This window comes from Eublepharis macularius, chromosome 1 (genome assembly GCF_028583425.1).
Source record: "Eublepharis macularius isolate TG4126 chromosome 1, MPM_Emac_v1.0, whole genome shotgun sequence".
Taxonomy (NCBI): domain Eukaryota; kingdom Metazoa; phylum Chordata; class Lepidosauria; order Squamata; family Eublepharidae; genus Eublepharis; species Eublepharis macularius.
This window is the reverse complement of record NC_072790.1, coordinates 227,490,598-227,505,498: the sequence shown is the minus strand read 5'-3', so window position 1 is coordinate 227,505,498 and position 14,901 is coordinate 227,490,598. Positions and strand designations below refer to the sequence as shown.

Genomic DNA, 14,901 nt, shown 5'->3' with positions numbered 1-14,901 from the left:
TTCTCGAAGCAACCTGAATGCTTCAGGGAGGCTTTGGTTTGGGGTTTCCAAATAGGGGCCAGCATGCTGGCCTCAATTCGGGAATCCCAAATCTTTACAGATCGGGTCTGATTCGGTTACTTTACCTGAAACGGAAACCCGAAGCACATACCCCTAGTCTCGATTAAGGACAGATGGATTCACATTCTAGCTGTATCTGAAGAAGTGAGCTGTGACTCACGAAAGCTTACCACAAATTTTGTTAGTCTTATAGGCACTACTGGACTCTTGCTCTTTTCAATGGCTATTAGCCATACTGACTGAAGGGAGGCTCTATATACAGAGGCAGCAAACTTTTGAACACTGTTACTAGGAAGAAGCATCAGGCAAGGGTTTCAGCCTCGATACCTTGTTTATTTGGCCCTCTAAGGTAACTGGTTGGCCACTGTGAGAAACAGGATGCTAGAAGAGATAGACTACACATCTGATCAAGCAGGCTCAAATTACATTATTAAAGAGAACATGGTTGCAGGAGTAGACTGAAGCCCATATTGGCAGAGCTTCCTAGAGCGTTCCAAAGCTCCTTCCCGTGGAAGGTACTGTGTTCCCTTTATTCCTTCTCTTGGTGCGTTCCATGTAAAAGAGGGGAGTGGCACCATCAGCATGTGCCAGTTTGCTGTCAAGGGGCAGGAGCAGTGACAACACACTACTTCATGATTAGTGGTTTGCAATGGCATTGCTATGAACTCCGGTGCGACTGTTACGCTCTCAGCACCTTGTTAGGGTGGTGTTTTGGACACACATTTCAATTCTGCAGAGGGGACATCGGATAATGGCGTTGGCAATGCACCAGCCTCACGGGGAGGTTCTTAGGACTGGGCTGCAATTCTATTAGACCGCTTTCCCACATAGCTCAAAAGTGGTTTTCAACATGACAGTCGTGTATTAAGAGCATAACCCAAAGTGACAACATCATCAAGAGGATAAACTATCACAACAATTTAACCAAAAGCTTTCCTCCTTTCTGAAAAGCAGTAAAGACGTGACAGCCCTTATGTCCGTTGGCAGCCCTTCCTGTAGGAATGGGGCTGCCATAGAGAAAGCCTTTGTTCAATCTACCATAAAGCCACTCTCCCATACTGAATGGATAGTTAAGTAAATCCTGCTGAGGGGAGCAGAGTGCTCTTATGGGATCTAGATTAAATTAACATAGGGGAGAAAACAAACACCTGCCGGTTCTCTGTTGGCAACTCACGAAATTGGAGTAGCATCCTCAGAGTAGCATCCCATGAATGCAAACTGAAAAGCTGGGGACCTCACAGTACGCCTGGATTCCATAAAGTCACACCCTTTTCATTCCTACTGACTGAAATAAAGGCCACTTAATCGTCCCATGCTCACAAATGCAGATTAGAATATTCACTTCCCTCATGCAACTACACTGAATGAAAGAGGTGCATGTGGTTTACCGTGTCTGTCTGTGTAGACGCGCATTTGAACATTTTTAACCCCCCCCCTTCCCTCAATACGTTTATGATTATAAAAGGGGGAAACAACACCTGCAGTAAATCAATGGGTTGTATCCAGACTAAACTGGCAATTTCCACCAATTCCTACTTCCCGCTACAAATCCCTCTCATGCCATTCCTCAGGGTCTCCTATCCCCCAAGGACCAGCATTTTGTGGAAATTAAGGGGCTGCAAGACAGCTGGAGAGGGAAAGGAATTCAGTGCTCAACCGACTGTTTTAAACTCCACTGTGCATTGATTTCTCTGCATACCAAGTAAAGGAAATGAAAGGTGTGAGGCAGCACTTCAGGTGGAGGATACAATTTGAATGCTGATATTGAGCTACAGTGCAAACATGAAGAAAAAAGAAAGGGGGGGGGGCAGCACTACAGCGGCTGAGATGACTGTTCCCACGACAGCCAATCAACTGCGGAGCATGTGTGAGAAAAGTCCAAAAAATTAAAAAAGAGGAAAGTGGAAGTTCTGTTGCCAGTGCAGATGCCCCTCAACTGACAGTGGTTATGAAATCAAAGAGGAGAATCCCCGTCATGTGGAAACATAAAGCTGAGGGGGGTGTGTGTTCTTATCTTACTCAAGTTCCCAGGGAAATTGGAGGATAAAGCCTCCCAGAAGCACAGCAATTCCCACCCCACACCCACTAAAGGAAAATCCAGAGGTGGAAAGAAGTGCCCCACCATGACAGATGCCTACAGAACAGGAATGCCAGCCCCTCACACTGGTGAGAAGACCAAAGCCAGGTGCTGAGAAGCAGGATGAGGCCGGAGTCTCCAGATAGCTCTTACTCAATGACTCTTGCTTGGTTCCTCCAACATTTACACATATATGGGTTAGAACTTGGGAGTGCACAAATGACAGTTTGTAAGTTGTAACTGGGAACATAGATTGAGTGGCTTCTTTACTGCTTAACTTAGCACCACAGAGATTGCTGGCCGCACACACAAGCATGCCCACAGCAAGATACCTGTTCCACCTCTCAATGCCTGTACACAAAACAAACCAGAATCAGCATTCCAGCACAGACTGCTCTATCCACGCATGCGTGTAGACACACAATGCTTGCAATGCTGTCTTTGTTTCAAACAAAGATGCAGACTGCTGTCCAGCTGGTCTACTTAGGCAGGGTGGCTAAGGAGCGGGACAAGCTCCTTTCAGTTTGGGAGGTAGGTGGGAAGAGAGGCTGGGCAACTGGCAAACCCCTCCTGGCTCTTCCTCCCTGACTCAATCCCACCTCGTCCCCCTTTTACTTTTTCTCTTTGTTTTTTGTTCCAGGAAGACATGACATCAAGAGCAAGTCAAAGTCACAGCACAAGGCACCAAATCTTATCTCACTGGCGCAGACTCTGCCTGCCCCCCCCCTTGCTATGCAGGAGTGCTGGAAGGCACAGGGCCAGCAAGAGATGCACACACACACACACACACATCACTGGTAACACCCACCACCAGGAACGCTAATTTGCAACAGCACACTAAAAACATTCCGCCTGCATCATCTGAGTGCACAGAGTACATCAGAAAGCAATGCAATGCAAATGTGGGGCACACTGGGGCATGCCCCATGGGAACAACATGGTCATGGAGTTCTAGAATGTGTTTGGGGATTCAGGGGCAATGCTCAGTTCCTAAAAGATGTGCCAGAGTTCATGCTGCTCTGAAAAGCCTTTTTGGCTCATTCCAGATGGGAGTGTGGGGAAGGAAGGACTGGTTGTGGCTATGCAATGGGTGAGAGACGGGCACTCTGTGCTCCGTTATTACATAATCTTTTTCATAGCCATGGTTCAAATTAAACTTCACATGAAACAAAGACACCAGGTCTCAGTTTGAGTGTAACAGGCCTGTGTCTCAGTATCTGTTTTCAAAGCTGTGGCCAACCCTTATTTACTGAATGCCAATGTAAAACAGAAAAGTAGTTTAAAATTAGTCCAGAAGCTTAGTAACTGGATTGACATGGAGCGGGCAACAGCAGAAAGGAAATAAAGGGTAGGGGGGGCTAAATCTGGGCAAACAGACTTTGCCTGGCACCTAAAAAAGATAACTTTTAAAGGAGGAACAGTATAGAACTGGAAGAAATAAATGCATTAAAAATACATTGAGTAGCAGAATGTGTGTGGGCATATCCAAAAGTGCCTCTGAGCACATACTGAGTGCATTTCCCTTACTACTGTACTCAGCCCATCCCTGCACATTTGGGATGATTACGAGGCATTGCTTGCCTGCAAGAGGTGCAACCTTTGGGCATGTGGGAGGGGTAGTGGCAGAAATCCATCCTACACCCACTCTTCTCCAGCCGTGCCCAGCCTTTTCATAAAGAATTGTTCTGTCTGTAGGAACAAGGAAGCCAGCAAGTTTCTGAAGAGAGGAGTCAAGATGCCACCAATAAGACAACGAAGGAAGGAGCGTCTGGGAGATAAGCGCCCAGTGATGGAGTGCGAGGCGCCGTCTGCGGGTTTAATCTCAGGTCCCCCTGCCCCAGGCGGCACAGAGGGTCATTTTTCTTAGAGATGAATGCGGAGTTCTGGCAGTGACAGCCTCTCTGCTCAGTGCAGCATCAAGAGGTGCAGAGTCAACAAGAGGCACCGTTTAAAAAAACCACGCCAGCCCTCTGCATCACAGACAGGAGCCAGCTCAGGGGCTAATGCTGTCCCCCTGTCACTAGGACCCACTCCCCTTCCACGACTATAGACGGAATCCAGGAGTCCAAGGTCCCACACTGACCCACACACGCATACACTATTAATAGGGCTGCTAACTCTGGGTTGGGAAATTCCTGGATATTTGAGGGGTGAAGCCTGAAGAGAGCAGGGTCTGAGGAGGGAAGAGACCTGAGCAGGGTTTAATGCCCCAGAGTCCAACCTTCAAAGCAGCTATTTTCTCCAGGGGAACTGATCTCTGTAGTCTGGAGATCAGTTGTCATTCCAGGAGATCTCCAGGCCCCACGTGGAGATTGATAACCGTGTGTCTAACTTACTGAGCCTCTGGGAGTCCAAGAATCCTAGCCTCCTGGGTCTAAGGCAGAGGCATAGCTAGGGTTTTGGGATCTTGGGGCATGGTCTATTAATCCTACTCCCATACACAACTCCCATGCGCTTCTTTGTGCACATACAGTGCAAACACATTATTTCAAAATTCTGTCTCTCCTTCCTTTCACTCTCCTATTTCAGCTTTCTTCAGTTTCCATGCCCCACATGCTGGTTGAGTATGTCACTGCATATTACTGTACAGAATGATAAACCCCCCAAAGTCTTCTTCACCATTTACTTTACCCTTTTAAACACAATTAAGAATAAATGATCCTTTACAATATACACAAAAGGTACTAAAAGCTTCCACAGTGTGTTTAATGCCATACGCAAAGTGGGACACTGACCGAAAGTATATCTTTTGTGAAAGTCAGCTCTATCCTTCCTGCAGAGGAGAATTCCAGGTAGGCCACCCTGGATGCTGGCGGGCAGTGTTACTAGGCTCTACCTCCAGTAGTTCACTAGGCCTCGCTGCTGCTGGTCTGTAGCAGCCAGGGCTCGACCCACAGCACTCCTAGTGGTGGGGAGGAGTCACTGCAGGGTGGGAGATGCGGACCCACCACTGCTGCTTAAGCAGTGACTCGCAAAAGTATTGCAATAAATGTTTGTCTTTAAGGCACCACTGGACTTTTGTTTTATTTTGCTGCTTCTACAGTCAGGGATGGAGTTGCACTAATAATGCTAATACATCTACAAAGCAGGCAACAATTGCTTGCGGCAGCCACACCACTAGGCTGGGCCCTAGAGTCCCAGGTCTCTGAGGCAACTGCCCCACCTTGTCCTATGAGCACTAGGCGGCCGTTGTTCTGAGAGCTCTGAGACCTCCTCCATCACTCCATCACTCAACCCCTTCATCTTCTTCAGTGTCGGGCTGGATTATGGTGGGCCAGATTCAGGGCTTACAGTGGATCATTCCTACACAAGGCAGAACTCTCTCCCTCGCTCAGAAACCAAGAAAGGGTCTTTAGGAACAGCCAAGAGGAGGGACCCATGACTCCATGTCTGAGCATCTGCTCAGAGAGAGCCAGTTTGGTGTAGCGGTTAAGAGTGGCAGAACTCTAATCTGGAGAGCCAGGTTTGATTCCCCACTTCTCCACCTGAAGCAAGCTGGGTGACCTTGGGTCAGTCACAGCTTCCCAGAGCTCTCTCAGCCCCACCCACCTCACAGGGTAATTGTCATGAAGATAATAACAACATTCTTTGTAAAGTGCTCTGAGTGGGTGTTAAATTGTCTTGAAGGGTGAGATATAAACTGAATGTTGTTATTGCTGTTGTTGTTTGCATGCAATGGTCCCAGGTTCAGTCCCTGGCATTTCCATTTTAAAAAGAATCAACTAATAGATGATAGCAAAATTTTCTACCTAAGACACTGGAGAGCTGCTGATCGCCAGAGTACACGAGATAGACCTTGATATACAGGGGTCCGACTCCACAGCAGGCAGAGTACCAGAGTACAAGTCTTCCCTGACCCAGAAGCCTTTCCCTCAAATCCCAAATGCATGGACGCTGATTGTTGTTAGCTAGCTGTCAGAGGAAAGCATTCTGTTCATGTTCAAAAGCACCCTGAGCTGAAACATAATAAGGTAATAGATACTGAGGCTCAGCGCTTGAGAACTGTGTCAAAATTTGAAACTCTGAAATTCTAAAATTTGACCTAAGGCGGCACTCCCAGAGGTAGGGATTTGGGAGAACCCAAGAGCTCTAGTTCCTCTTGAGTTTTCTCTCCAGAACAATGTAAGACGCCCTTGCCATACCTCTTTATGGGCATTCTTTTAAAACTCTTCCCCAGCACTCTTCCACTGTGCTGCCAACTTCAGAAAATATACCACCACACCAGTTAATTTTGGGGCTACTGCAGCCAGTAAAATTAAGCAGCATCTGTATGACATTTTAAAAATTATTATCCCCTACCAAAATATGGAACTCCCTACTAGTAGAATGGCCAATACCAATGATATAGCAGACTTTAAAACCCACACTGACATTAATCCTCAGAAAACAGGAATATATGCCTCAAGGAAGAAAGATGTGCAAGGCTGGGGGCACTTGAGGCTCTACAAAAAAAGTCAACTTACCGTCATGTTAAAACTAATTTACATTTACAGCTTAAGGGAAACCCAATGCCATGAAGATGCAGAAAGTGAAAGAATAGCCAAGCAATGATATATTCTGGTAGTACCCCAGTACTACAAAACCCATTTGAACTCTCTGGAGATGACCACAGTCAGAGGCAAGAGACTGGGTTGGACAGATTATTTTTCTGACCTGAGATGCCCGGATCTTGGTTCCTTTTCTCTGTTGCTGGAATGGACTTTCTGCCCTCCAAGCTGCCATAACTCATCAAATCTGAGTACTCTTTTACAAGAGACGTCCTTGAATTCTCTCACACTAGTCCACAAGGCAGCATAAATGCAAAATTAAAAAAAAAAACCAAACAGGCAGTGTTCCTCTTGCAGTGTTCACTCTACTACAAATATAAGTTAGTTACCAAGCCTGGGTAACAGCCACCAGACTACAAGCCAAGGTACTCTGGGAATTGTAATTTTATGAAGATATTTAGGATTCAGGATTCTCAGCACTCTCACAGGAACTATACTTTCCAGTTTTGTTTTGTTTTTTAGGGAGGAGTCCATGACATTCGAGCTATGAATGGATTTATACCTGTAATGCAGAACAAAGGTGCACTTAGAGGGAACCAGATGAAAGAAAAATTGGCCAGAGGAAGGTTAATTGGCCCATGACATGTTTTAATTAAACAATCATGAAATGGGGGGGGAGGGGGAATCAGGAGCCACAGCAAAATGCTTTGGGAAGAAACAGGTGGTTTCCTATTTGATTCCTTTCCTGATTTTTGCCCAATCCAGACATTCTGGGGAGGGGAACTGGAGGCACACAGGCCTTCCTTGGCAGCTGACTGCAGCCCCTTACAAAAGCCCACCTTGCTGCTGCAGAAGTATCATGCTGTCAACTGGTGAGAGCCTGAGCAAGTCTGTGCATTACACTAAAATGCTAGCAGTATCTGCTGTTCCAGACCTTTCAGACAGTCCAGATAAGTCACGGGCTTCTGCCGCTGTGTCTTCCCAATCACACCGACCCTGATGCTTCCAGCTCTCGAAGTGGTTGTCTGAGCATATGTCAGATTTGATTGCCAACTCTGCTCGTTAGGGGGTAATTTAGCTCAAGCGGCAAGCATCTTTATGGAGAGGATTGTATTTTGATTCGGGCTTCGTTTGTGATTCCCTAGCATTTTGTAGCTGAGGCAAGGGGGTGGAGGTGGAAGAGATTTTTGGCTGCTTTGGCTGAGGAAGTGCCAGAAATGGAAACTGCTTCTCAGAATGTAATGGTAGCAATAAAAACGGACAAGATCCACCTACTGGATGCTGTCCCTGGAGCTGTCATACATGTTTCCTTACAAAGGAGGGCACTTAAGGACAGTCGAGCACGGATAGCGTGTCATACAAACACACCAAACATTTCCAGCACTGATACAACAACATTTTTCACAAGTCTTCCTTCACTAAGATCTCTTCCCTTGCAGAACTCTGCAAGCCACAAGAAAGGAAATTAGATTAGGTGTTGATTTTTAAAAGGGTTGCGCTTGTTCTACTGGGAGAGTGGGAGAGGAGGTCATCTCTAAATAATCATTCCTTTACTGCGATGTAATACCTCCAGGTTCGCAATGGTCCCTCTGGAACTTCTTGGCCCATTTACTAGACGGCCAGAGATGTATGGCTGAGGAGGTTTGGAGTTCCACCTCTTTGTGACCAAGCCTTGCAAACTTCATTTCTGCCAAACGAGGCACTGCGAACACAAGATGCTCGTGGCTCAGTGGATGAGCGTGTGCTCGGCATGTTGAAGATTTCCGGTTCAATCTCTGGTGTTTCGAATTAAAGGATCTCACATAAGAGATGTTGGGAAAGATCTTTCTCTGTCTTATACCTTGGAATTGTAGCCAGAGACCTCTCCCACATGGCCACATTCTCCTGTGGAAGGTCTGGTGCAGCTGCAACTGTGATGTAGCACAGCAACAACGGGGCTTCCATGTGGAGGATTCCCCTTGCATTTTCCTCATGGCAGCTATGCCACCAGGGGAGAGAGTCTTCTTAGACTTTTTAAAGACCAATAATCGACATATTGATTTACCATTTATCAGTATATCAATCATGATGTAAATTAATGTGTTTTTAAAAGTTTTAAAAGCCTTCCCCTCCCATCATGCATGGAGTGTGTGTGAACAGTCACAACAGAGACTGGGAACTGAAAACTGATGATGTGGGCAGGACTGGGAAAATCCAGGCCTTCCTGCTCACACAGCAGCCATCATGGCTTGGCTGCCATTTCCCCCAAAATATCGCAGCAAAGCAGGTTTGGGAAAGGTCCCAGAAAAGATGAGGAAAACCCAAGCACTGCACAAAAGAGCTGCACAAAAGCACCACAGTGAGAGACATTCTCTAGCTCAGGGCTTTTTTTCTGGGAAAAGAGGTGGCGAAACTCACTGGGTTGCCCTTGGAGAAAATGGTGACATGGCTGGTGGCCCCGCCCCCTGATCTCCAGACAGAGGGGAGTTGAGATTGCCCTCGGCGCCGCTCAGCAGCGCGGAGGGCAATCTAAACTCCCCTCTGTCTGGAGATCAGGGGGCGGGGCCACTGGCCATGTGACCGTTTTCAAGAGGTTCCAGAACTCCGTCCCACCACGTTCCAGCTGAAAAAAAGCCCTGCTCTAGCCTCTCATTTGACCTTCAGGATTTTTTGTTATAATTATTGATTGTGGACAAGGCCAGCAATTTGTCAGGAGCTGCAAGGAGGAGGAGGAGGAGGAGGGGGACACAAAGAAGAGCTTACACTCTAGTACGTATGCATGTTATCGTAAAAGCCCAAACACTGGTGAATGCTGACATACGCTTGCCATTCTCAACATTTTAGGAAACCAGTGGGAAAGGTCAGAAAATTCTGGCATGAACTGGTAAATTATGAAAACATCTCTCTTCATTCAATTATTTTTGGCATTCATCAGTATATATCGAGAACCAATATTAAATGATAATTCCATGTGGGTAGCCTTTTTAGTCTGCAGCAGTCCAGCAAAACAGGAGTCCACTGGACTCCTTCTTTATTTAAGCAATAAATGACACTCATTTCCACTTTTTATTAGTAAAGGTCAGCATTTAATAAGAGAGGCTACGGAACTGCTGGAAATGTGAAAACATCAGTTGCTTTTCGGGCACTCTCTTCCTTGCATTGTGATTTATATGCTCATAAAAACTAGGGAGGGGGGGCTGAAGAATCGTCAGTAGGAGGAACCTTTTGGAAATCCCACCCCACCTCCTCATTCTGTGCCTTTAGGACTGAATAAGCTTTTAGGGACAGGAGTAAGCTTTCTTCTTTCCCCATCACTTTTTACCTGAATCAGCAGCTCCCCACATTCTGTGCTCCTAGAGCATGTTCAGTCCTTACTGAGAGCCAGTTTGCTGTAGTGGTTAAGAGCAGCGGGACTCTAATCTGGAGAACCAGGTTTGATTCCCCACTCCTCTGTTTGAAGCCAGCTGGGGGACCTTGGGTCAGTCACTGCTTCTAGGAGCTCTCTCAGCCCCACCCACCTCACAAGGTGATTGTCGTGAGGACAATAATAACACACTTTGTAAAGCGCTCTGAGTGGGCATTAAGTTGTCCTGAAGGGTGGTATATAAATCGAATGTTGTTGTTGTTGTTACTACTACTACTACTACTACTACTACTACTACTACTACTACTACTACTACTACAAGGCTGGTGGATTGGGGAAGGTGCTTTAGTTGGTTTACAAAGCCATATTTTCTCCATACCTGGGGGGGGCAGAATTTGTGCATGTAGAGAACCCCCAGCATGTCAGTGGGTGGTTTGACTTTGCTGTTTCCATGACTGACACAGAGGTCAGACGCTGAATATAATGATGCAGCTGCATCATTAGTCCATCTCACTCAGTATTGTATATTCTGACTGGTAGTGGCTCTCCAGGGTCTCAGGCCATGTCCACATCCTTCTCTAAATTAACTGCCAACAAACCGACAGATGTGTTTATTCCAACAAACTGATGTCCGCAGATGTGCAAAGAACACAAATAATTAAGGGAGAAAAAGAGCAGTTGCAGCATTTACTTATAATGAAACCTACTTCTGGGTAAATGCGTAAGTTTGCCCCCTGAAAGGCCAGACGGGAGTGTTCATAGTGCCCACAAGAAGACTGTCAGCCTCCGCGTAGGTGTGCTTGGGATACATGGGGGTATTCTCACCAGCTAAAGTGGCTGAAATTTGCCAGGACATCTGATTAATCACACAGGTTTGTCACTGCGGCATTGGTATGTCTCTCCCTCTAAACAGATGTCATGAGGAGGAATTAGTTGTTTTTAGTCTTAATGTGTTGATTTAAAGGTTGTTTTATTAAATTGTTTTGCATTGTTTTTACATAGTTGTGACCTACCTACAGTCTTGGGAGAAAGGTGAGTATATAAATATTTGTGCATTTTATTTGTTTATTTATAAGTCTTGAGGTACTTCCTCGCTAAATAGGAACTTGGGAGTTTGATGCATGTATAAATCAACATCCTCAATTACTAGAAGAGTAAAAATGGGACATATTGGGTCAGCTGTTCAGCACAAGGGAAAGTCCACAAAGAACACACAATGCAACAAAAGCATAAAATGACAGGTTGGGGGGTGGGGTGGTATGGCAGGATTCTCAGCAGTGGCCAAAGATGTGTACCTCTGAGGAACACAAACTGCCTTTACTAATCTTCTGCACCATTGATCATCAACCTTTTTATGACATGGGACCACACATTCCAGGAAGCAGCCTGGGGGCCCATCGAGCTTCAAGCATGAAACAGGAAGTCACATGACATCGTAGTTGTGTGACAGGAAGAGGAGGGGTCAGTGTTATAACTTCACCAGTGCTAAGGGGGGGGCAGGACCATGGCCAGCAGATCAAGAACAGGAAACACGAGCTGAGTGAGCACCAGGAGGTATACCATCATAAAGTAGAAGATACGGATCACAGCCATAGAGACAGGGCAAGAATCCAGCCAAAAGGACAAAGCAAACGTGGAGACTGATTTGGGTGGGCAGCGGTTGAGGTTTGCTGGGTGAAAAGAAAGCAAGAAAGAGACAGAAGACAATGCAGAGCTTGGTGGGCTGTCTCTCAACCTGCCAGCGCACCATCCTGTTGCCCCTCAAAGCCAGCGTGCAAAGAGAAGCAGGAGATGTGCTCGCATACACACCAGCAGCAGAGCACTGTATATAAACGTGCAAGAAAACTATGATGGATCCATACGGCTTGCAACTTGGATTGCCATCCTCCACATGGCAATCCAGACTAGTCTCCAGACTACAGAGATAAGTTCCCCTGGAGAAAATGGTTGTTTTGCAGGATAGGCTGTATGGCATTATACCCCACAGAGATCCCTCCTCCCTCCAAACCCTGTCCTCCCCAGGCTGTACCCTAAAAATCTCCAGGAATTTTTCAACCCTAAGTTGCAACCCAGAAGTAGGGGCTTCATTACCCATCTTAGGGCTATGACCCATGGATTGGAGACCTCTGCCCTATACACTAGCTGTTCCTTCTAACCAGAGAGAAAGTAACGACTGTGGGCTGGGAGCAGCTCAGCGGATGTGACTGAGGGTGCAAGAGAGAATCACACTCAGCTGAGCATCTGGGAACAGAAGCAGTTGTTTCTAGGCAGGTCCCATCTGGTGCTGGGACTGGCTCCCTGTTTAACTGTCACCTCTACCAGCCAAAGAGTGCTGTGAATTATTCTTCTGTGACCAAACCAGAGAATCATCTCATGTGTTTTTATCACTCTCACAAATCTGAAAGTTTTTCCAAAGTTCTTCCAAAGCAAAGACCATCAGTTTAAAGGGGGCACAGCGTCAAAGTGGCCTATCACATACACACACACACACACCCCACATGCGCACACAGTCACACAGCCGGTGCCTTCACAAGCCGTGCTCTGCATTTCAAGGGGTACCTATGGAATTAATACTGTAGAAGAACAGATGTAAAAAGTGTTCTAGTGAGCCTGAAAATCCACATGGGATGCTCAACTGCTGTTTACAAAATCCTTACAGACCACCAGTTACAGCATAATGTTTCTCACACCCATCGATATGTACAGGAGCATTACAACTGTGGCACTATGCTCCTCCCCTCCACCCTCCAAAAGTCTCTCCTTGCTCCCCCCTCCAAAATGTCCAAGAGCAGAACTGGAATGAAAAGCAAACCCCCCTCCCCATGCATGACTCCTATGTTTTGTACAGTGCCTACTGTACCTTGGTTCCAAGAAAATATTTCATAAGAGGGAAGGATATTCACCTCCTCATCAGAGGCGATCCCAAATATGCTTTTTTGACCAGGTTCTTCTACTGATCTCCATCAGCTACACACTGCCACACACACACACCATGCTTGTCCCAAGTATTTTCACACCTTCGTCAGTAAGTCAAAATCACACATGTTCTTCCAACTCTGATCTTAATGACAAACAGCGACAGAGACCAGAGGCAGGGAAATAGGATCCTCTCTGGAATCTGCTCCCTAATGCAACTGCTTTGGGTGGATTCTCAGTAAGACCAGTCCTGCAGGTATACATAGACACAAATACACACACACACACATTTCCGCACACACATTTCCTTCCGAAGCAAATTCTGCAGTGGAAGCAACAGTTTGATTCCCATCTCCAGCGTCTCATAGCACACAGTTTATGTATTTTCAGATAAGATGGTACACTGGAGAGGACCAGCAACTAGCAAGGAGGGAGCTGCCTGCTAAGGTTACAACAAGGCAAGAAACTCCCCTTTCCAGGTGAAACAAACTGATCCCTGCATATGATTTTCTCCTGAACAGGGGAGTGGACTCTACACTGCAAGCCTTCCCTGGCGCACTGGGTTATTCTAGGTGGAGGAAGAGGAGGAGAGAGACATTTCAGCACTTTAAAAGAATGCCCTGCTCCTGGCTGCTATCCCCCTTACCATAATGCAATTGACAAACAATGCACCCCCCAAATACCCTCCCTCCATTCAGCAGTACAAGGAAAAGACGCTGAGTCACAGCCCAGCTTAGTTCAAAATTGGAAGGGTCGGATATATTTATCAAAATGGCGGGGAAGGTAATATGTGGCAAAGATGTTTTGCACACCTTTCTTTGTTCTGCCACGCATTTCCACACCTTGATTCTTTTTAAGTGTAAGATTTGTGGTGTTCCTGCAAGAGATACCCCCATATTCCTAAATGCTCCGCTCATCTGAATGAAGATGTCCCTCAAAACCTCAGCTGCCCCAAACAAAGTATCTGCTCAGACACCCCCCCTTCCAATTCTATGCACACAAGGGAAGAACAAGCAGCAGCTTCCCCTAAGGGAAAGATGCCCTTCGCACACCACCGGACACGCTTCAGGCCCTGAGTGGGGAGGGCCAAAACCCAGAAACCTCCCCATTCTCTGAGACAAATATTTGCAACTCACAAAAAACTCTGCACACCCCACAGAAAATCCACCCCACCCCCCTCAGAAATTATACAGGGCACTGGTGTCGTAGTGTTAAGGGACAAGATGGACTCACCTTCCACTGTGAGTTCCTCTACAGGGATCCGGCAAGACATAGTGGAAGAAGAAAGAGAAAAAAAGAATGTCAGTAACACTGAGAGTACCATTTGGGGGGGGGTTGGGGTTGGGGGGAGAATTGCATTACAAACATAGCCTTAACATGATGCAGGATGAAGCTACTGCCTTGTGGGCTGTGAATCTGGGCACTTGTCCAAAGTCTGCCACACCCTAAACAATCCCACCTGCACACCTTAAGCGCTGCTCCTCCTGTCTCACGATGTCACTGAAGCCTCTTGTGGCGCACTTCCATGCTTCTCAGCTGCATGCATATACAACAGGCTTCATTACCACCTTCTCCAGAACTCCCCCAAGGGGCAGTGTTCAACATGACTGAGCAATGTGCCAGACTGTACCTCAGCCAACTGGGAGCCTAAGCCAGGTTTTCATCACAGTGCGCGTGCATCCATGTGTATTGCAAAGCAGGGTGGCAAACACCCACCACAGTGATGCAATATATATACACACACACACAGAGGAACCAAGAGGAAAAATGGCAAAGAGAGGTTGGGGGAATCAATACCCCTAGGCCTTTCAACATAAGCACCACGCTCAGGAAAGTTTGAGTTATGTTTATAATGAATTTCCGGATCATAACTATCCTTCCCCCACCCCAGCTCCACTTCTAGGGCTTATGTATGTTTCCCTTTTAGACTTCACTAGTAATCAGTGTGTGTTGGACGCTCTGAGAGTACCTTGAGTGATTGTAGATGCACTTTGAGCTCCCTGTTTTGAGGGACACAA

General features: G+C 46.6%; 1 protein-coding gene across 3 annotated transcripts in view; it reads right to left on the bottom strand.

The window, feature by feature from the left end:
• Positions 1 to 14,901, bottom strand: part of NRXN2 (neurexin 2) — a 309,122-nt gene that overhangs the window by 276,441 nt on the left and 17,780 nt on the right. The window contains exon 2 of one of the 3 annotated variants that reach the window (XM_054990706.1): positions 6,957 to 6,974. The exons of the other annotated variants lie outside the window; for them this stretch is intronic. Within the exon in view, the coding sequence (XP_054846681.1) occupies positions 6,957 to 6,974 (18 nt within the window). The remainder of the gene's footprint in view (positions 1 to 6,956; positions 6,975 to 14,901) is intronic. 3 annotated transcript variants of the gene reach the window in all.